Genomic DNA, 21,865 nt, shown 5'->3' on the forward strand with positions numbered 1-21,865 from the left:
AAACATTTGCTCTGAGATCTCCAGAACTGCCCAGCATTAATCCAGCAATTTTATTGATCTTTGTACCCATCTCAAAACGAGGAAGCTTTCAGTGTCACTCTCAGAGAACATGAGCCCTGGGCTGGCACTAGGGAGGCTGATATATATAGCTGGGGAAAAGGTCTCTCTGTCAACCTTAATAAATGTTTTGTACAACTTCTTGAAAGAAGGATTATGCTGACAAAACACTGTTGCATCTGCTCCTCTGACTTGCTGAAATGGAAGATTTCTTGCATGACAACACGTTGCAGTGAGTGAAGTTGCTGCATTTGTGAGGGACACAATGAGAGACTCTGTGTTGAAATATTTGGCCTGCAGCAACAGCTGTAGTTATCCAGGGAGAATTTGACTTACTCTTTTAGCTGCAGAAAGATTGGCACCTGATGTTTACTTGGTCAATAATCCCAATGTTTAGATCTTGTTCTTTATGCCAGGGAGCAGGTTACTCTGCTTTTATGCAGAGGAAATTTGTGAAGCCGTCCAGCAACTTTTAATGTCAGTGGTGCATCGCTGTGATACCTTGTCTATAGATTCTAGTTCAGAGCTGCCTGTAGTGATACAGATATAAAGTAAAAATAATAAGACAATGGAAAATTTCAACTATGACAGGGTGGTGCTGCAGCAGTAAGTGTTTCACAGTTCAGAATTTCTGTGGGAGAGAATTCCTTCTTCTGCCAGTGGTCCCCTGGGCAGGATGGTGGGCACAGCTTTGTTTCTGCCCTCTGTGCGCCAGCTGAACTGGTGCTGGGGCTTGTCCTTAGCTGCTGGTGCAGGCCAGGGTGCTGTTTATGGGGCCTGTTCTCATGGAGCAAGGGGAAAGCATTGCTCATCGTTTGGCCTCTGAGTCGTGGCACCTTTGCTGTTAATGGGATGGGGAACCTCCCCTTTTATGAGGCTGTACCTGAGGGCACAATTTAATCTTGGAATTGTGTTACCTGGTTATTACTCCACTGAAGCAGTGGCAGTATTCCAGCTGACAACAATGGAAAGGGGAGCAAGCCTTCAAGTCTCAGCCATGTACAAATGTGATATATTCAAAACCACGGAGATCCTCCACGCTCTGAGCTGATGTCTTCTGAATCAATTAAAGTTTTACGAGCACGATTTATTATTAACATCCAGAGCTGCTTTCACAAATTTCTCGGCAGCATGGCAGGGGAGTGCTCATGAATCAAGAAAATTACTTCCAAGTGGGAGAGGTTATTTACTAGCTAAATCCCTGATCCAGGCATGCTGCCACGGCTGAGTCTATCCAATAGGATGTGTGCATCCACATCTGAAGCATTTCTGATCTGAAGCATTTTTGTCATGGTGCCTGGCCTGGGTGGCTCATGCAATCTTTGGTTGTTGTGCTGAAAAAGAAAGGGAGATGGAGGAGGAGGTAAATTGGGAAGAGCAGGGTTTGCTGTGCAAGGGGGTGGTGATGCCTTGTGCAAACCTGTGTGGCAGCAGGGGCAGTAGGAAGTGCTCCCTTCAGACTCTCCAAGGATATTCCAGGCAGCCAACTTTGGCTGTGGCAGTGAGACTGTCCTGTGTCTCAGTGTCCAGACTCTGTGGCACTTGTGCTGAGAGTCTGAGCTGGTGTGTGACATTTAGCAAGCAGGCTTCAGGTTTTCTCCTCCCTTCTCTGGATCTTGTTACGTTCCTTTTGACATTTACCTGGGCATGAAAATGTAGCAGGGTCCCATGTCCTTGTTGACTCGTGCCTAACAGCTGAATTAGCATGCTTTGTATTTCTGTTTGCCAGTATCTCTTAACCATAAGTTGAGGAATTGTATGCTTATCTATGATTTGGAGATTTTGACACAATCTTATCAATTTAATGTAACATTTGACATTTCCTGCACCTTCTTTTTTGTTTTTTTTTTTTTTTTCCTTTTACTTTATAACCATTCCTCCTAGCTGGAGCTCCCCATTCCAGTATTACTCATATAATTTCTCATATATTTTAAGCAGTAGCTTGAAACTTGATGCCCAAACAAGCCAGAATTTCTACCTTCAGACCCTGTTGAGCACAGAGGGAGCAAAAACCTTGGCAGCTGTCTCCTGCTTCTTGCTGCTCTGTCCAGCCTTGATAAATGAGAAAGCCAAGAAGATGTGACTCCTGCCATCTGGCCCAGCTCCCAAAGGGACAGTCCACCCACTGGGAAGGTCAGAAGGCAGCACTGCCCAGCCACTCCACCCTTGCAGAGCGTGGAGCCAGAGCTGTGCCTGCCAGTCCTGCTCCTGCTGGGGTCTCTTTGGGGCCAGGGCCAGCCCCCACAGGAGGGTGACAGCTCTTGGTGTCCTTTGTGCTGCTTGGCATGCAGCAAGCCTGGGGAGGTTCAGGCAGTCAGCTCCTGCCTCACACCTCAGAGTTAATTCTGGAGTTGGGCAGCCTATGGATAGCAGCTGACCTGCTAGTGGTGGGTTTGAGATGGGGCTGGTGGAACTCCCACCTGAATTGATGTTTTTATCTCCTACCCTTACACAAAGAGGAAATGCCCAAATTAGCCTTTGTGGCACCATATCTGTTTAATAAGTATCTTTTATCAGTGAGTGACCCACTTGAAACATAGTTCCCTGTCTGCTTTCAAAATAGGCAATACTAATCTCTGCTGCTTCTTGGAACCCATGAGGTTTGGGAAATGAGCCTGACCGAAGGGAAACCAGCTTTCAAACCCCTAAGGCCACAGGTCATCTGTGGCTTGAGTGGGCTGAAGCTGGATTCACGCATGGAAAGTCTCTATGTCACAAATCCCCCTACACTCTTTTGATCTTGTGAAATTGCCCTGCTCACAAAAACTGGTGACTGCCCTGACAGGGGTAGCCCCCAGGGAAGGAGAGCTATTTGGTGCGATAAAATTAATGGGAAACTATCTTACAACCTGCCCTTTTTACGGCCCCTCATCATCTCCACTCTGAGCTGCCTTGGGGTCCTTCAGGACTGAAGGTTTTCCCAGGCCACAGGACAGTCAGGAGAAGCTCCTGTCAGAACTGTTGGATGCTGCTTCCCAGCATCAGCCTGTGGCATGGATCCCTGCTGGACAGGAAGCAAGGCAGCAAATGCCAAATATTGCCAGTAGGCTGACATTGGAATGGGGACATGTGGAAGAGAGAGGATGGTCTTTGGTCTGTTGCCTTTGCATGAGTTAAATGTGGCCTGGAGTATTGGGTATCTCAGGTTTTGTCCGTGTTTAGGACAGGGTAATTGAAGTTACTATTTGACTCCCTGAGAGCCTTCCCTACTTCTTCTTCACTTTCTTACAACCAGCCTCATGCTGAAATTCTCCACCTCTTCTCCAGGGGAGCTCCTAACATTTCCAAGTCTCTGCTCTGCCTGTGTCTTCCCTTGGGACCTGGCTGTGGTTTGGGGTCGTTCTGGTTGTTCTCCTTTCCCTGGGGAATGCAGTTAAAACACAACTTTGCTTCAGTAGAGTTGGGTTATAGAAATAAGCACATCATTCCCATACAACCCCTATTTCCCTGAAGCCCACAGGGTGTAAGGGTGCCTGGAGCCTCTGGGTGTAGCACAGGCACTGCTTGCTCCTAGGCTTTCTTTGGGCTGTGCTGGCACAGCCGTGCACAGCGCTGGCCAAGTGAGTGTCTGTCCCAGTGCTGTTATGTAAGGAGGAATTTCAACATCCATTACCTGTCTTGGCTTTGGGTTTCATTCTGTCTCTCCAGACACCAGAATGAGTCTCAGAAGATTCAGTGTGGCTTCCGCAAACGAAACAAACAAACTTTATTTCACAGGCTCTGGGCTTTGCTGCTTTCTGCCAGGAGCATCCACTCCTCTGGGACGTTTTCCCTTTGTTTCCCTGCCACTGAGGAGGGACAGCAGTTTTTCTGGAGGTGCTGCCAAGCATAGCTAACATGCTCAAGTATTTGAGCTGCAGGGAGGCTGGCACTTCCAGTCACGCTGATTAAAAGGGGAAAATTAACATTTCCCTTTGCTCTCAGCCACTTTCCTGCATTCTGAAGGGCTGGAGGAGGGAGGGATGCCATCAGAGCTGTAGAGGCTGGCTGGTACAGAAGTGTGTGCTGGGCCGGAGGTATCTGTGTGGATCGTGTTCTCCCTAATGGCTTTCCTCCCCCCCATCTGAAGTCATTAATGCTCGTTAAGCCAGGATGGCAACAAACCCAAACAACAACAGTCTACAAAATAATTCCGTCACTCCAGACTGGTTCTTTTTTTTTCCTCCAGTGAAGCAATTAGTCTCCTGTGATCCCATTTTTAGCCAGACTGGAAACAACCAGCTGGACAATAGTGAATTCCTCTTCTGGCAGAGCAGTCATCAGATCTGCTCCCTGATGGGAAAGGTGAGTTCCCTTGCCTGTCTCTAGGGGAAGAATCTCCCTGCAGAAATTCCTCTGGGCCTTGCTGAAAGCCCTATTTTTGTGCAGCCTCTCCCAGTGAGTCACAGCCTCTGGCTCCTCTGAGAGCTCTCAGTACCAAGGGTTTCCTGCCAGCCCACTGCAGGGTTAACCCCTCTGTGGTTTTGCTCTCATGCGTGTACAGCCCGTCCCACTCGCTGGCTGATGATGCCGATTGTGGGTGCCAGAAAGTCATGAAGTGACTTGTGGTTTATACCAACAACAGACCCATGCAGGACTCGTGTGGAGGCAGGGTGAGACTTTTCCAGTCTCGCTCATTTGGGTGGTACTTGGTCCTAGGGATGGCTCAGCCCGCGCTAGGGGACAGTGCTGTGGAGCAATGGAGTGTGATATGAGCAGGGTCTGGCAAAATTCGGGGTGTGTGATAGGGAAGAGAGGGGCTGGCTGAAGTCATTGAGGCTGCCATCTGAACAGGCTGCCCAGAGGAGCCGTGGATGCCCCATCCCTGGAAGTGTTCAAGGGCAAGCTGGCGGGGGCTGGGAGCAACCTGCTCTAGGGGAAGGTGTCCCTATCCGCAGCAACTGGATTGGAATGAGATAATTTTTAGGGTCCCTTCTAAGCACAACCATTTTGTGATTCTCTTCTATGATTCCCTGAAGTCCTGTGTAGCACCACACAGAGCTGTGGGGAGAGCTTGGCTGGGAAATGTCATCATTCCTGTAACTGCTTGGAACATGAGTAACACGAAGTGTTGTCCTCTGCCCAGGGCAGAGTCTGCAGCTGTGCCACACAAAGGGCCTTCCTCTTGCCTTTGAGGTTTTTGTAGGGTGTGGGGAAGCCCAGGGTTCCCCCTCCATCGCTGCAGCTCCCTGCCAGGCGTGCAGCACCCTCACTGCCCTGAAAAGCACAGGGTATAAACAGGGTATGAAAGGGCAGGTACAGCTGGAGAGTGCTGTGGCTGTGCTGCTGTAGGAGGAGACTCAAATCACCAGGAAAAGGGATCTTGCTGTCTCTGGGTTCTGAAAAGCAGCCCACCTTAGCAGCTGGACGGTGCTAAACCCAAACACTTCCCTTTCAAGATACAGGAAGGCTCTAAGCCCAAATCCATGTTTTACCTCATGCACACGAGGTAAAAGCCACAGGGTTCCTACTCAGGTGCCAGGAAAAGCTGCAGCTGCCCAGACAAGGGCAGCTGAGGACAGAGGGGAGCTCTGCTCGCTCGGCTGCCGGGATTAAGAGCGGTTCGCCGCGTGTTTGAGTCATGTGTCACCAGCGCCGCAGCTCTGACTCCTGTGGTATGAAGGTGCCGCTGGAGAAACACTTGGCAAAGAAATCTGCCAGGCAGGCTCGTCTGGGGATGTGTGGGTGAAGTGTTTCTGCCTGATCCCCTACAGCTTGGATCCACTCTGGGGCAGAGCCTGCTGCATCCGAGCATCACCCTGGGTGTCGGCTGCTCCCGCTCCGAGCCTGGGCAGAGTCTCCTTGGTTGCCGTGGAGGGATGAGAGGCTGTTGATAAACGTTGTCGTCTTGTTGGGTGTTCTCTTGTTTTGAGTCATTCCAGCCGTGGTGATGGTTGCTGGTGGTGCCAGGAGTGCCAGCAAGCACTTGGCGTAGGGGCAGCAAACCGAATGCCCAAAGGGTTGGGTTCCAGGTGGGTGGGATGGCTGTAGAGATGAAGGTGTGTGCAAGGGAAACTCAGGGATTCAAAACTTGCAGCACAAAATTAAGGGATTGCCCAAGAGAGGAAGCAGGGTGGGTTTGCATTTGTACCACTGTGGTGCTTCCCAAGTCACCACAGGGACAGTGGGAGGTGGGAAGTGAGGTGAGGCAGTGTTTAAAAGCTGGTTCCAAATGCTCTTGGATGTAACCTTGATGGGAAAGCAGCTGCTGTGTCATGGTGTGGTTGCTCTCCTGTTCACAGCCCAGGACAAAGCACACTGTAGCACCCACACCACCACCCCCAAACAGTGTCCTGTGCTCCCACAGCCACGGGGTCATTACAGGTACTGTGGAATCATTGGAGAATGGAGAATGAATTGGAGAAGTTTGCAAACCATTTGTGAAGTAAAGCATTGTGAAGTCTGTTTGAGAACAGAGATGGAGGACAGGTAAACTTACAAATTATGTCCCCAAAGTGCAGAGAGGACATGGGCCATCTATTGCTCCATGTCTGCAAATCCATCTAGAAAACTTCCAGGGGTTCATTAGCTTTAATGTGTCTGTTGTGGGTGATGCACTTCAGCATATTGGTATGAAAACAATGCCCTTTTTATTCCTTTTTCTCAGGCCAGGACAGTCATTCTGCTTTCCCTGAGCCTCCGTGGTTTTCCATTAGTCCTCAATCAATTATTTATTCATGGGAAAGTATCTGAGAGCAGCAGTTCTTGACTGTGGAGATGAGTTTGAAGTACTTGATGGCTGAACCCACTGGAATTGTCAATAACATTAAGAACTGCTTTCTTGCCACAAAATAAAAATACAGCCTTGTAGGTGGAGAATGCTAAACTTTGATGAGGGCGTGAGGTAGAAAACAGTGCACTTTAGATGTCACCTGGGTGTAACTTTAGTGAGCACAGACAAGGAGTTTTTTGAAAATCACCTTGCCTTCAAGTTGACTGATTTTTTGTTGTCATAGAAAATATGTATTGTGCAATTGTGGCCTGTGTTGTGAACATGGGAGGTCTAGGTAGAAAATCTGTAATTCTGAGTTTGATCTGATGTGGTGCCTCAGTAAGAGGCACCAAGGTTTTTGCCTGATGTTTCTTGTCTCCCTAGACTAGAAATAAGTTTCAGTGGGGGATTGTGGTGTCTTCTTCCTGACCAAAGGGATTTATAAGCAAGATAGATATATAGTTGGAGCCTGTGTAAGCAAGAGGGACCTGACAGTTTCAGATCTTCCACAGCTAAAATAGTAAAATTTGAAAATGCCAAGAGGCATGTTTCCAGATAGACACACAGTACCCTGGATATCCTTTTCCGTGGTCACACATTGCAGAGGCCAAAGGGACTTGCAGGGACTTGATGTGTGAATGTGCTAAAAATTCAAGGGCTGAGCAGTATTAAGACAGACCTTTCTCATTCATGTCCCATTTCTATTTCTTTTTCATGATGGGGTCAGTGGAGACAGTGCTTATTTCATTTTGTGGTTCATTTGTTTCCTACATGACCGGAAGGAGGCAGTTGGCAGCTCCTTGTGCCTGGCAGCCGTGCCAGGTGAGCATCACTTGACTCCTGCTCCGAGTTACTGCTGCTTTGCTAGCAATCAGGCAGCCACCTCAGGCACTGAATTGGGGAACTTGGGTAGCCTTGTCAGCTAAATTTAGAGGGCCTGAAGTGGCTTGGGAAAGCATCTGCTCTCCTGTGCCAGCTGAAGAGGAGCCCGCACCAATGAGACTCAGTGAGAACAGTCAGGGTTAATTACCTGATGTGACCTGGGGATAACTCCAGCCAGCATTGTTGTTGGGCAGTTTGGGGTCTGTTTGATGCTGTGTGGCATTTGGGGTGACATGGGATCTGGTCTGTCCCTGCTGGCCTGGCACAGAGGTCAGTGACAGTGGTTCCTGCACGCAGGCAGCTTGGGAGGAGGCAGAGTGGGACTGCAGAGAGCTCAGCATGTCCGGCCAGGAATTCCACCTGGCTCTGCCCTGCTTATCCAGGATCCTTGGGCTTCACACAGCTCTGGGTGAATCACCTGTAATGAGTGAAGAACAGCAGTAATCCACATGAAATCAGAAATAAAATCTTGGGATAATGACCCATCTTCTAGGCTCCTATTTCCATTTTATATTTAAGTGATAGTTGTGGTCAAGAGCAGAGAGATCAGAGCAATCAGAAAAGCACTGTGTTTGCCCAAAGGTTCCCTGGAGTCTTAGGGAAAAAAAAGAGCCAATTATATCAGTGATGGTGTCAGTTTAGGGTTTTTTTAAGAAACAGCTCTCAAGACAGCATTTCCTCAGAAATTCATTAGTTTGTTCCAAGGGGAACCAGGCAGAACACCCTCCTGTGCAGCAGTGGGAGGCTGTGTGCTTTGTGCCCACAATGTTTCACTGGCAGGGAGACTGTTCTTTTGCTCTGTGCATAAAAATTCAGTGCAGATAGTGAGATTTTCAAAAGCAGCCACTCTGGGCCAGCACGGATGCTCCCTCAAAAGTTAATAGTAAGTTCGGCAGTGGAAATCTACAGGCCAAAGCAAGATGCTTTTAAAAATCCTGTCTAAAAATACAGTTCTGCCTTCAGCTTTGTTTATTCCATTATAGAAAGGAGATTAGCACCTATAGCCTTAGCTTTATAAATTTGGATCTGTAATTCAGAGCCTTAATAAGGTTAAGTTGTTGAGGTTTTTTTCCCCTCAGGGCCTGTTTCAATATTGAGTGAACTTGACAGGAGTTGGGTTTTTTTTTTTTTCACCAATTTCCCTGGATTTAGAGCCAGGCTCAGAGTAAAGTTAACCTTATCTATATCAGGTGAATGTGGAGAAGTCTGCCTGACCAGATTTACAGGTTCCAGGCAGGAGTGTCCTTCCCACAGAGCCCTGCTGGCATTGCTAGCACCAGCATAGATTGGTTTGCTGCCCAAGCCAGTGCCAGAGGCAGTCTGCACACATCATCCTGATGGCTAGGGACACCTTTATTTTTATTTTCTTTGATATTTCTAGGAGCGAGTTATTCCTCCTAAGACTGGGGTGTGGGCAGGGTGGATTCCATGGCAGCTGTGGGATGAGCAGGGGGGTCACTCTGGTGTGGGCTGCTGGCTCATTCCCCCAGGGCAGGCTCAGTGGCACACAGAGGTGAAATGGGGACCTGTCGCTGTGTGCTGGGGGAAGGAGGAGCCTTTTCAAGCAGCACAGGGCCAACCCTGATGCCACCAGGACAGCTTGGAGCTGGGACAGGGCCTTCAGCAGCCCCTGTGGTGGGCTGTGGGCAGCTGGTGATGACTAATCCTGGATAAATAACTCTCACTCCATCTTGCAGTGTTGAGGCCATGCTGTGCTGCGGGCACAAACCTGATTTCATTTTAATTTCCATATCAGGCTTTGAATCAACATTGATCTATTTTTGTCAAAGTGACACAACAGGCTTGTGCTTCTTAACCTCTCCTGGCTCCATCAGTCCCCTGATTCTCATTCCTGTATTTGGGTTTTGAGTCCGTTGTGTGCCTTCTCTGAAGATTTCAGGCAATGGGATGCACAAAAAGAAGCATTGTGGTTGTTGGTGTTTTTTTGGTTTTTTTTTTCCTTTTTTTTTTTTTATTTTCCTTTTCCCCTCTTTTTCTGGCAGTGGTAAAATAGGAGCTCTGTTGAGAGCAACTCAGCAAGTGATGTTCCAGGGCCAGCAAATTCCAGGGCTGCTGCCCAGTGGGACTGAGGAGTCTATCACAGGACTAGGCTGGCAGCTCATCCGGAGAGGGAGCGTGTGGCATCCATACCAAAAGCTGCACACAAAGCCTTTTCGGGTCCACGTCTCCCCTTCCTGCAGTCAGTGGGGTTCAGGGAAACACTTCAAGTGTGGCTCTTCTTTCCTGGTTAGAGTCCCACATGAAAGTGCAGCAAATAATATATAGATTACATAAAAGTATCTGTAAAAAATGCACGCACACCAATTTGGATGTATGAACGCGTTATAGGGATTGTGCCATCTTTGGGATTGTGCCAGTGTGGCAACCTCCAGCATGCCTGTGCTTCATCAGTAATGGCTCTGGCTCGTGGCTGCCCCATTTCACATGCCCCCCATGTCTTTTTGCCCTTGTAAAGCTGCCTCTGGACACTGTCATCAGCCCTTTTACAGCTGCTGTGGGTATCGTAAAGGGGGAGCCTGTAGGTGTGCCTGACCCCAGAGGGACTCAGAGCACCCATGAGGTCCCACTGGATCTCTACCACCAGCGTGGGGGAAGCTCTGTGATGATCTCCCAGGTATATCCCTGTGGTATGCCCAGGGTTTTTTTGTCTCTGCCTTTATACTGGAGCCTACCACTCTTGTTTTAACTGGAGGATGAATCACGCCTGCTCATCTCAGCAGCAATGAAATCCTGTCAGTAATTGTGTTCAGCTTCCACAGGCGCCCTTCTGAAGTGCCCAGAGGGAGGGAAGGTGGGAGTGCTGGTGCTTCAAACCACCAGAGAGGTCTTGGATGCTGGGTGATGCCATCTCCTGTGCTGTAAGAGAAGTCAGTGCCTTGGGCACTGCTTTGTCTTCAGAGCAGCAGCCTGGGCTTGAGCAGGAGAGGGCCAGTGCTCTGATGTGGGCCTGGGAGCTGCTTCCAGGGAGCCCTTGCAGGCAGGAAGGGGTCGGGCAGATGGACAGCCAGCACCGCTGGGTGCCAGCCCATCTCTGCCAAAAACCCCATGGTGCTGCCTTAATTTCAATTTCAGATTGCCTGCAGAAACTTGTCCTTGTGCTTGAAGGGCTGCTTGACTTCAATATAATAATAACAGAGCACTTCTGGATACAGTGCTTGCCAGTCTGTTTAGTCTGACCCTGTGAGTGTGCAAGACTGATACTGAGTGCCTCTGGACATCTTGAAGAGCACAGATGCAGGTGTGAGGATCTGTCTTGGGCTAATTCACACACTCCTGACCTTGCCCTTAGGGCAGTCCTTGGCCATGTGCTGTGGTGAGAGTTTTCAGAATGTTCTAGTGCTGTGTCTGACCGCGGATTTGAGTCCATATTGCATCACTCCGTAACGTCTTGTGTTGCAAGAGAGGTGGAGCCTGCTTTGGAGGCTGACTATCCCTAATCCATCACGCCTTTATCCTAATGCATGGATGCAGAGCATTTCCAAAGCTCTGTGCTCTCTGTGCCAGCAGGGCGGGTTGGGTGAAGCAGAGACAGGGCAGGAGGCTCTTGTATTCTGCCACATTCCCCATCCCAGCTGTCTGTGGAGTCTGCAGGATGTGCTGTGGTGGGATGAGGCTGTGAGAGCCCCAGGAATGGTGCTGGGCTCCTGGCTGGAGCACTGCTCACGTTCTGAGGTGCCTGTAGGATGGACCTTTCCTACAAGCCTCCTCTGGCTCCCATGGCCAGCAAGGACAGGCAGCTGTCTGCTGTTAATTTGCTTTTCAGTGGAGTTTCACTTACTTGTACTTCTTACCGAGTCTGAGTTGGATCCTTGAATCATTATATCACATTTCTGCTATTGCTTTGTTTGTGAGAAATGAGAAGGTCAACCCGGAGCCGTGGTGGCTGTATTTGCAGTCCCTAAACACTTAAGTCTGGTCAGCTTTTGAAAACAACTTCTGGCTGTTAGGGCAGTGTAGAAAGGCACTTGCTATGTTTCACTCCCAGTTTCTGGTAATTAGGAATTACAAATATCTGGAGAGATCTTCCCTTCATTTCTGTCCTGTTACGCTGCGCTGCAGGTTGCAGTTTGCTGCAGCCAGGCTGTCTGTGTGGCTGACAGTGGTCTGGGCGGGTTTCACCTCAGAGGTTGTTTGGAAACCAAAAGAAACGTTTTCTTTACCCAAAGGAATGTTTTTCAAGGAAGCAACGAGCTGAAGTAATGTTTTGCAGTCGCTGTGTGTTTCAACGTTACTTCGTGCGGTGCTGGGGAGGATGGGGCGCACAGACTAAATCCCATGGGATTTTAGGGATTGTGTTGGGAAGCTGCAGGTGTGTAAAGCAACACTTTCCATCTCAGCCTGCAATGTCCACACAGTGGTTATATGCTGGGTAACAACAGTGTCCTACCTCTTTTTATTTGGCAGCAAAACTCAGGATTTCAATTGGTTTTCTCCAGCTCGGTGCAGCTTGATCCTTTTCTGATCTCTGCTTTGTGGCTCCCTTTATCAAAGATCAGTAACCTGGTGTTTCATTTGTGATTTCAGTGTTTCCTCCTGCCCTAAAGATGTGCCTAAGCAAATACCAGCCTCTTAGTCTGGGTTTTTATGTCTTAGCTCGGGTAGAATATGTTGCAGGTGTCAGCTTCCGCCTCTATTTACTACTGCCACTCAGCTTTTCCACTGCCCAGGACAGGCTTAACTCTTCCTTGGGGCCGTGAGAGTATGAGTTTCTGGTTATAAAAGCTTATTTGATCATATAAATAAATAATGCTTGGTTGTTACTAGAAAAATGTGGGAGATGTGAACCATTTTCTGTGAAAGAATTTATAAGCAATTTCTCCGCATCCCAGGACTTACAGTAGAAATGTCCTTAATTCCCAAAGCAGTATAAAATCTTGGGGACAAAATGTGGAGATCCCTAGTCCAAAGCTGGTGGGAATAGATTCATGAAAATAATTATTTTCTTGGAGTTTCCTAAGTGAGTATCCAAATTTTAGTATGGAAAGAAAGATATAAAATAATTTTCTGGGCCCAAAATAAATGTTAAGGCTTTTTAAAGGCAATTAATTTTTTTTTTTTTTACAAGTCAAGAGAGCATTGGCTTTAGGTAAAATGACATGTTTTCGTTTGGATGTTCCTTATGAATGCAATGGAAAATGGGAAACATTATCAGCTTCACATGAGTATTTAGAGCTTTACATAAAACTGAGACCTCCATCTGTTCTCCTCCTTATTTAATCAAAGTATGGGTTTAAATCTGTTGTCCGCTGTATTTGGAGCAAAGCCTCCAACTTGGAAACCATGCCTTTTCCTTAACTATCTTACCAACTGTGCTATTCTTCAGGTTGTACATCTTTCACTCTCCTCTGTTGAAGTTCCTTCATTAAAAAAAGAAATTACAATATTTTTGGAGCAGGAGTTGGAAATGTATATTACATTGGCTACCAGAGCAGGCAATAGAAACACATTTTTCTGCATCATGATGGAGATTGCAGTATTTTTTTGAAGTAAAATTACTTCAGCAGAAGAGGTAGAGAAAAATTAAAATCTCATGCCTGCTTGCAAAGGGACTTGAATGTGCATTTGCTCACCCAAAAGTGTTTTCAAGGAGTGTCTAAAGGGAAAGTTTTCCCCTTCAGAAAAGCCAAAGTCACTCATTCAGCTAATTTCAGGTCTGGGGATTTTGTTTTTCATTTTGTGTTTTTTGAAAACCATTTGGCTGAAGTTTTATGTTAGCCACATTTACCTTTGTGTCTGGCACCCACAGCTTTCACAACTGAGTGATTTGCATTGAGATGGGAACACCAGGCTTTAATGAGCTTTAAACTAGACCTTTGAGATTAGCAAACCTGGGATAACCTTGAGGGGAGGCAGGAAGCCAGTGTTTGCCACCCTTACTCCTCTGGATCCTTACTACATGTACAGCCCCTTACCACAACAGGGTGATGAAGGAATAAATAAATAAAGGAAAAAGCCACCAAAGTTCATCCTTTCCAATACAGTTTCTGCATCTGGAGTGACATGGTCAGAGCAGAGCAAGTGGCAGGTACGTGTAGAACACACATTCCCTGAAAAACTCCGTGCTGCAGGGAAATTGCATTTGATAGATGCTTTGGAAAAGGACCAGATCATCTGCAATTGTAATTTTTTTTTTCTTTTTTTTTTTTTTTACGAATGCAGCAGATGTGCAAAGAACACCTCTCGCAGTGAGTGACACTGAAGCAGCTCATTTTGTCGTTTCTTCTGGGTCTAGACTAAACAAGGCCATTAAGCCAGTGTGCCATAGCTGAGGGTGAGGACAAAGACAGCCTTTTCTGAGTCAGGATGAAGCCTGTTTTCCAGGGAGGGTTTGCCAGTGAAAGGCAGAACCTCAGCCGGACCTTAGAAACGCAGCCTCAGAAAACCTCTCTGCCGTTACTGCTTCATGGAACTGCTAAAAATATTGAATGGAAAATGCAAGTATTAAGGAAATGAGGTAGATTTGGCCTTTCTGAGCTGGATGGCTTCCAGTTTCATCAGCTTCCCGGAATCCTTGCTGCGAAAATGAGGAGCTCCTTGTAAATCTCAGAGAACTGTCAGTGTTTTTCCTCTCATGTGGCCGTGCCGGCTTGCGGGGCTTGGTGCGTGGGGAGACCTGTCAGCATCAAGCAGTGAGTTCAGAGCTCACAACTGCTGCGATGGCTTGGGACAAATGCTCAAACCACAGCTTTCCCAGGGAATTATCTTATGGGGCAGCCAGAGAGAGCAGGCTCCAGAGGAGCCCATGGCTGGGGCTGCTGCTGTGCTGGCCCACAAGACCTGCTCTGAGAGGGAAGTGTAGGATGGTCTCCTGTCACTTTGCCCAGAAAAGAGCATTGAGCAGCCTTCTGTGGTCATGGGAGGTCCTCTTCTGAAATGATCTGCACGTAGCCAAGGGCCCGAGCAAGTGAGAGCCAGAGTAACGTCACATTACAGGTTACGTGAAAATAGAAAATGCAAGTGTTGGGTTTCACGCTGCTGGACAGAAGTCAGGAGGAGACAACAGACACTGTTAATGGGTTTAACGTGCAAGTGTGGAGAAGCCAAGGGCTGGAGCTTTGCCTCGTGTGGTTAAAACTATGCTTACCCAGCGAGAGGCAGGCAGTTTAAATTCAATGGCAATTTTAGAGATAGAGGCTCTCTGGGAGGACACAGCCAGCGCAGCACTCTCGCACCTGCAGGACTCCTGCCATCTCAGAGCTGGGATGAGCGTGGTGCACTGTGCGGCTAACAGGGATTTGGGACTTCTGCAGCATGGCCTGTGGGGCTGGAAAGTGGCAGCGTGCCCTGGTGACATGTCAGCAGAGCTGGCCCAGCCCCATGGCTGTCTCTTGCCTCTACTCGTCCACGTTCTGCCTGTGCTTCTGCTGGCTCAGGTGTAAGGATGGTGTATTTTGAGGTATTCCCAAAGCGTTCCAGGTCATGGTGGATGTCACAGGGAACAGGAGGAGGTTAGCTAGAGGGATCTCCAAACGAGTTCACCAAAATTCCCCTTCCAGCTGTATCTTTAGGGCCACACCACAACAGTCAGCACCGCCCAGGACCAAGAAGGTGTTTGCTGTGTTTAAACCCAAGCCAAGAATAAACTGTGCATTTCAGCCACATCGTGGCAGATTCCTGAAAACAAGGCCTGCCTTCATGCTTGCAGGGCTCCCTTGCCCTGCCACTAACCACGGGGAAGAGCAACAGGAGCTTTGGCTGTAAACTACTGCTGAAGACGGGCTGTCGTGGGCAACTACACACAAACATCTCCCTGTGCTCACCTAAAGCCTTTCCAGGACAAGCCTTTGCCCACACACCTCAGCCATCATTTGTGATTCTCAGAGGGGAAAAAATAAGTGTCTCCTGCTGAGCATCCCACCCAGAGCAAACACTGCAGTGTGAGACAGGCATGGGCACTGTCCTTGGCACCCAAATTTCACTGGGTACCTCGTGGGCCCCGCTGAGAAGAGCAGCAGAGTTGCAGAAGGCTTTTTGCTGGCTTGTGTTGCCAAGCCATCTTAAAGTTGAAGAGAGAGGATGCGTGTGATTAAGATCCGAGCTGGAATTCAGGAAGCTGGTGTTCAGCCTCGTCTCTGGGGAACATGGGCAAATTTCTTAACTTCCATCCTTCGCTTTCCCATCCATTCAAAAGAGGCTAAGAATACTTTTCCTTATCCCTTTAGGAGAGGATGTGGCTCTGATTGTCTTACACAATGTGTCCTTGATCTTTCCAGTGCAGCAGTGTAGCTGAGGGAGAGCTGATTGGAGTCCCATGGGCTGTGGAAATGCCAATGCACAACAAAGCCATCAACCCCCTGAATTTCCCTTTAGGGTCATAGATGGAGGATGAGCAGGATCAAACTGAATTCAGATTTCAGCTCAACCATATGTTTTTATACTGATATGGAGATGTCACCTCCTCTGTTACCACCCTCCTTACAGCTCCCCCTTCCCAGGGAAATAGATATCCAACCAAAGGGCAAAATGGATCAAGATCCAGCATGAAGGGACTCTGAGACCCTAAAATGTATTTAGTGTTTTGATCCTGATGTGGGCATCAGAATGACTGTGGAGGTGGCTTTGTCATGATGTTGCTGTGACAGCTCTGGGCACCTCTTGAGCCAACACCTGAGACAGTTCAAAAAATGAACTGTGACCTGTTTGTGCTGCACAGAGCTCCCATCAGAGCTCCTCTCCTGCATCTGCAGTGGTGCCTGGAGCTCGTCTGGCAGCTGCAGAGCAGAGGTGCTACGAGCTGGTGTATTTTTAGGCAGGCATTGCCTAAGCTTGCAGATGACCCTGTGCTTTCCAGTTGTGTTCCTGGTAGTGTTCCTGGCTGCAGGCTATTCCCATGGGCAATCTCAAGGTCAGGCAAGCTGATCAGCTTTGTTTTAGGGCTCTGTCATTTTGGCAGCTCTGCTTTCAATGAGGAGCTCCCAGCCTGTTAGAGGTGACAGACTGGAAAAGATGTCCTCCTGCAGTTTGTGGGGCTGCTGGTCTCTTGTGACACCTGACTAGGAGATCCCTGCTCCAGTGAGTGCTGTGGGGGATGTTCACTGCTTTTATTGGTGCACTGCTGGAATTGATACAGCTGGGAGGACTTTAAGACTTTGCCTTATGATGGAGGCATCCTGTGCTACCCAAAGATTCCCCCTGCCCATGTGGTGTGATGTCAGTAGGGAGTCTCTTCTTCTCTCTTCTTCTCTCTCTCTTCTTCTCTCTCTCTTCTTCTCTCTTTCTTCTTCTCTCTTTCTTCTTCTCTCTTTCTTCTTCTCTCTTTCTTCTTCTCTCTTTCTTCTTCTCTCTTTCTTCTTCTCTCTTTCTTCTTCTCTCTTTCTTCTTCTCTCTTCTTCTCTCTCTTCTCTCCTCTTGGATAATGCTCCAGATGGGGCTTATCAGTCAGGCTGATAACAAGGAGATCTGGAACTGAAGCCCCAGCACCTCAGGAGAACAGGGAATGTGCTTCCCCTCTGCAGAGGCCTTGCTCTGCTCCCCAGCTCCAGTGTCTGCTCCAGCGGAGCCTTGCTGAATCAGAGTGTGGCCTGTGCACACCATTTTGCTGCATCATCCTTACACAATCTGACAGCTCTTGCAACCTCTTCTCCAGCAAGTCCCAGAGCTAAAGGAGCAGGAATCCTGCCAGCCAGGCTTGTGGTGTGTTTGGAAACCCATGTGGGCAAATTCCTGCAGTGCTTGCCTGAATTAAATGCCATTGGCAGAATAATACTTTTTCCTCCCTGCTTTTTGTAAGAGATGAAGCAAAAGAAAACCTCTCCTGCATGTTTTTATTATGATGATGAGGTTTGTCCAGGTTGCAGGTTGAGCTTCCGAGGCCTGGGATGGTGGCTGCATCTGTGTGGGTCTGCTCCAAGCACGCAGTGACTCTGAATGATTCTCATTTTAGGGACTTGAAGCTGGACAACGTGCTGCTGGACTACGAGGGGCACTGCAAGCTGGCAGACTTTGGGATGTGCAAAGAAGGCATTCACGATGGCATCACCACAGCCACCTTCTGTGGCACTCCAGACTACATCGCTCCAGAGGTACAGGAAACCTTTCCTTGGTCAGGAAAATGTGAAGTGTGTAGGTTAGCTTTGGAACTTCCAGTGTCTTTGGCTTTGCCTTATTTGATTGCTGAGCTCAAGGTTTCCTCCTTAGATCTATTATCAGTCCCTTGTGAGGTAAAGAATGAGTAAATCTTCAGGCTGCTACATGCACCAAAATAAGCCTCTATTTTCCTCTAGAAAATGGGAGGTGAAAAATGGAAATACAGCTGCAGAAATCTTGAGAGGCACATACAGATCCTGTCCTGGCGTGATTTGAAAGGAGATTGAGTTCTCCTTCGTTGCACAGTTCCTTTTTCTACCTCCTCACACTCCCTGCCGTTCCCCAATCTCACTACAAAATTAATAAACACCTCTTTAAGGAACAGCTGCCCTCCAGATGCTGCCAGATGTTCCAACAAGGCTTCACATCCTTCAACACAATTGAATTTGCGTCTGTGGTTGATGTTTGCACCATTCTCCCACACTCACACTGCGTCCCCCCTCCAGCTGAAAGCCTTGCTGTTGGAGTCAGGTAGGTGTTTTCTTCCCAAGGGAAGGAGGAGATGTCGGCTCACACACGTGGCTGCTCAGCTGCTTCTGAGGCTCAGCCAGTTTTGCTGCAATGCCCCTTCTCCTGCAGCTCAGCCCCAGCATCATTCCAAGGGCTTGCTTCCCAAGTGACCCAGCCAAGCTCATTCAGCTCTGGTTAAAGCATCTGATGTGCTGATCTGGGGGTTCCCAGAGTGAGATCACTTTATGCTCCTGGACATCCACCAGCCTAACAGAGAGCGCTTCTGTGTTGCTGTTCCCAAACCCTTCTTTCCTGCCCTGCTCCGAGATGAAGCTTCAGGGTTGGTGTTTCTTTCCTGTCTTTGCTGCAGATCCTGCAGGAGATGCTCTATGGCCCCGATGTGGACTGGTGGGCCATGGGGGTGCTGCTGTACGAGATGCTGTGCGGCCACGCGCCCTTCGAGGCCGAGAACGAGGACGACCTCTTCGAGGCCATCCTGAATGATGAAGTCGTCTACCCAACGTGGCTCCAGCAGGATGCAGTGGCAATCCTCAAAGCTGTGAGTTCCTTTGGCTGTTCGCTCTCTCTCCTCTCTTTTGCCAGCCTAATTCCATCAAAAGAGAGCAGGGTCGAGGTATTGGCACACAGAAATCGTGTGAGACCCTGACCCTCACCCTCCTCTTATCTCGGATTGGAGAGTAAACAGAAAGAACATCCTGCCACACTTAGGTATGTTTGCATAGTTATGGCCTTTATATGGTTTAGTAGCCAACTTGGCAAGCAGAGTGTGAGCCTGGGGGTGTGTCTGGGCATTCCCCTGCTTGCTTAATGATTGACACTGTGTGGTTGTCTTCCAGAACAGAAGCAGCAGGTAAACACAGGGTTTAATCAGTAGCAGCCATGTGGCCAAGAAGTGAAGGCTTCCTGATAATCCTCTCTGGTAATGCCAACATCCCCCAGGGTTGCTGCCTGTCTGGATACAAAGACAGGGGTTTGATTTTTGTGTGTTTGGGAGGAAAAAAAATTTGGAGCTGTGCAGCAAAAAGTTTGAGGAGGCTGTTGCTGGCGACACTCTGTCCTTGTCCTGCCACGTATTCCTAACTTTTTCCATGAGTTCTTTTATCCATGTGCCTCACATCTTTGCCTGTGACACAGGAATTTAGTTTTTAAGATTTTGGCCTGTGTGTGAGCCTAATGAACTGAACCTGCCTGGCTTTTCTGTAAGGAATCAAAAGGCAATTCTATGACAAGAATGTGAAACTATGAACTGGGGGACCTAACTTGGCTGTTCTGCTACTGACTTCTTTCTGGTCCTCATCACATCACCAAATATCTCTAAGAACCTTTTGGAAAGAGAAGGATCAGAGTATTCCCTTTTCCTGAGAAAGCACTGTGGGCGAAGATGCATTTAAGAGTGGATACCAGTAAATATTATGGTAATAGAGGATCGAAGAAATAATTGGATAAGGTAGTAATTTATAGAAACTCATGGAGCACTGACCCATAAGAATAGGGTAGTCAATGATGGGACCATTTGAGGGAAAAAAGGAGAGATTTTAGTAGTGAAAAATCTGCAGATTTTCTGCTGCAGGGTTTCTGTGGTATGTGAGTCAAGCAAATACTTCCCATAACTGAAACTGCATCTGATAAATTTCACAGAAATCAACCGACAATAAAATCCACTCCCGGAGGAGTGAGAGGAGCTTTGAAATCACAGGTTGTGCTCAGAATTGATTGTTCGTGATGCTGGAGGCCCTCTTGGGTTTGGGAAATAACTCACTCTGTATTTTAAATATAAACATGAACTTCAGACTCATTGCAGCTTCTGCAGCAGCGTTTATGTGGTTGAACTGGGACTCCTAAGTACCTCTTAAGTACTAATTCCTCTTCTGCAGTGACAAGTACTAGAGGAGTGGATTTGTTGCAGCTATATTGCATAATTATGAGATGGAGGTAAAATGTGGTCATGTAGATGCTTGTCAGAACAGGAATCTCAGGGTGTAATAAAATATCATTTGTGTTTTAGCCTCTTGATGAAATGAAGTGTTTTCCTCGTTCTGATAGGGCCTCCCAGAAACAGCCAGTGCAATCTGCAGTCACCACAGGCTGCTCTTGTTTGTGTTCAGAGCCCAAATTTTAACAGCTTAAGGTCCCTTCTGTGATTAACAGACAAGGAACATGATGAGAGACACTGGAGGAAGGGGGCCAGAATTGAGGAGGGAGCTGAGAATTTAAATAGAATGCTGTGTGAACATTGAGCATCTCCAAAACCCAGTCAGCTCAGTAACTGCTGGTTCCTTGCCTGAAAAAGTCTCCTCTCCAGCCCTTCTGCTTTTCGGTTGTTTTATGTGTTGCTGGTGACAAACAAATGAAATCAAAACTGCCTCTCTGAAATGCCTGTGCACTGCTCAAGAGAAGCACTACACTGTGTCTGCTCTGGGGAAAAGGGCTGAAATTTGGGGTATTCACCAGGAGTCTTGGGATTAACTAGTGGGAGTTGACAACTGAGATGTTTACTGGACCTTCAGTTGCTCAGTGTTTCTGCTCCCTGGAGGTGATTGTTGCAGCTTATTTCACAGCACTGGTGATGGTTTGCTACAGGCTGAATTTCTGCAGCCTCACAGTAGCTGCTTTTGGGCTCAAGAGCTGGAAGAGCTCCTTCTTTCCTCCTTTCCTTCTTACACTGAGTTCTAAAGAAGCATCAGAGCATGTTGGCTTTAGTAACAGGAAAGAAACATCCTGTCAAGAGATTGTCTGGGGGCCCTAGATTAAAATAGAAGCCACAGACACTTTGATTTCTTTTGAATGATGACAGATGTTATCACTGCTGAGGTATTACATTTTCAGTGCACTGGTAATGTTTGGTCAGTATTTTTAGGTGTTAGTATAACAGAGTGATGAACCTGGATTTTTTTGAGACAGATGGTAGATTTTCAACTGCTAAATATGTAGTTTTTCTTTTACACACACTTCTGATGCTCGTATTTCTCATAGATGCAGCATTGTGACTGAATGAGCATTTTCTAATTGCTATTTTGTTTTTCTCTAACAAAACATGCACTTGAGCTCTCTGATTTAGAGCTGTGACTGTTGAAATTAATGCATTACAACATGTGACAGTGCTTTCTAATCATGATGCTGAGAGCTCTGGAAAATCAGCATCCAGCTACTTCAGTGACATAAATGATTGTAAGTAATTACATGGCATGGGAAGCCCGTGGAAGATCAGGGAATTAAACCTGGATTTTCTTGTATTGCAGGCTAAGGCCTTAGTAGCCTTAATAACTGGATTATCCCCTTACTAAAAGTTCTGGTCTCTAACCTTGAGCAGGGCTAGTGAGAATTCACCATGTTTGAATGGTACAAAGCTCTGAAATGAAAATCAAATTCTTCTGCTAAGAAGGTGCACTTTGGTGTAGGTGCTTAGAGATGCTTTACAAATAGATATATCTGGGTTTAGAAAGCACTTGATCCATTTGCCTTTGTGAAGAGCTTCATTTAAAGCAAGGATAGCAAGTTTTAATACTCATTTCACAGATGCTGTTGCCTCATTTGGCTTTCGTTTTGCACAGCTGCATTTCACTGATTTCCCCCCATCAGAAACCACACGATTCCTGGAGATTGCACCCTGTTCATCTTTGCAGTTTCTTGACAGTAACAAAACTATGTTCTTAGGAC

The 21,865-nt window shown here is 47.5% G+C and overlaps 1 protein-coding gene across 1 annotated transcript in view; it reads left to right on the top strand.

The window, feature by feature from the left end:
* The window catches only part of PRKCH (protein kinase C eta), a 113,337-nt gene that overhangs the window by 75,994 nt on the left and 15,478 nt on the right, over nucleotides 1-21,865 (top strand). Inside the window, exons 11-12 of the mRNA XM_040068197.1 lie at nucleotides 17,535-17,673; nucleotides 18,558-18,746. Coding sequence (XP_039924131.1) covers nucleotides 17,535-17,673; nucleotides 18,558-18,746 — 328 coding nt within the window. The remainder of the gene's footprint in view (nucleotides 1-17,534; nucleotides 17,674-18,557; nucleotides 18,747-21,865) is intronic.

Source organism: Hirundo rustica, chromosome 6, assembly GCF_015227805.2.
Source record: "Hirundo rustica isolate bHirRus1 chromosome 6, bHirRus1.pri.v3, whole genome shotgun sequence".
In the NCBI taxonomy this organism is placed as follows: domain Eukaryota; kingdom Metazoa; phylum Chordata; class Aves; order Passeriformes; family Hirundinidae; genus Hirundo; species Hirundo rustica.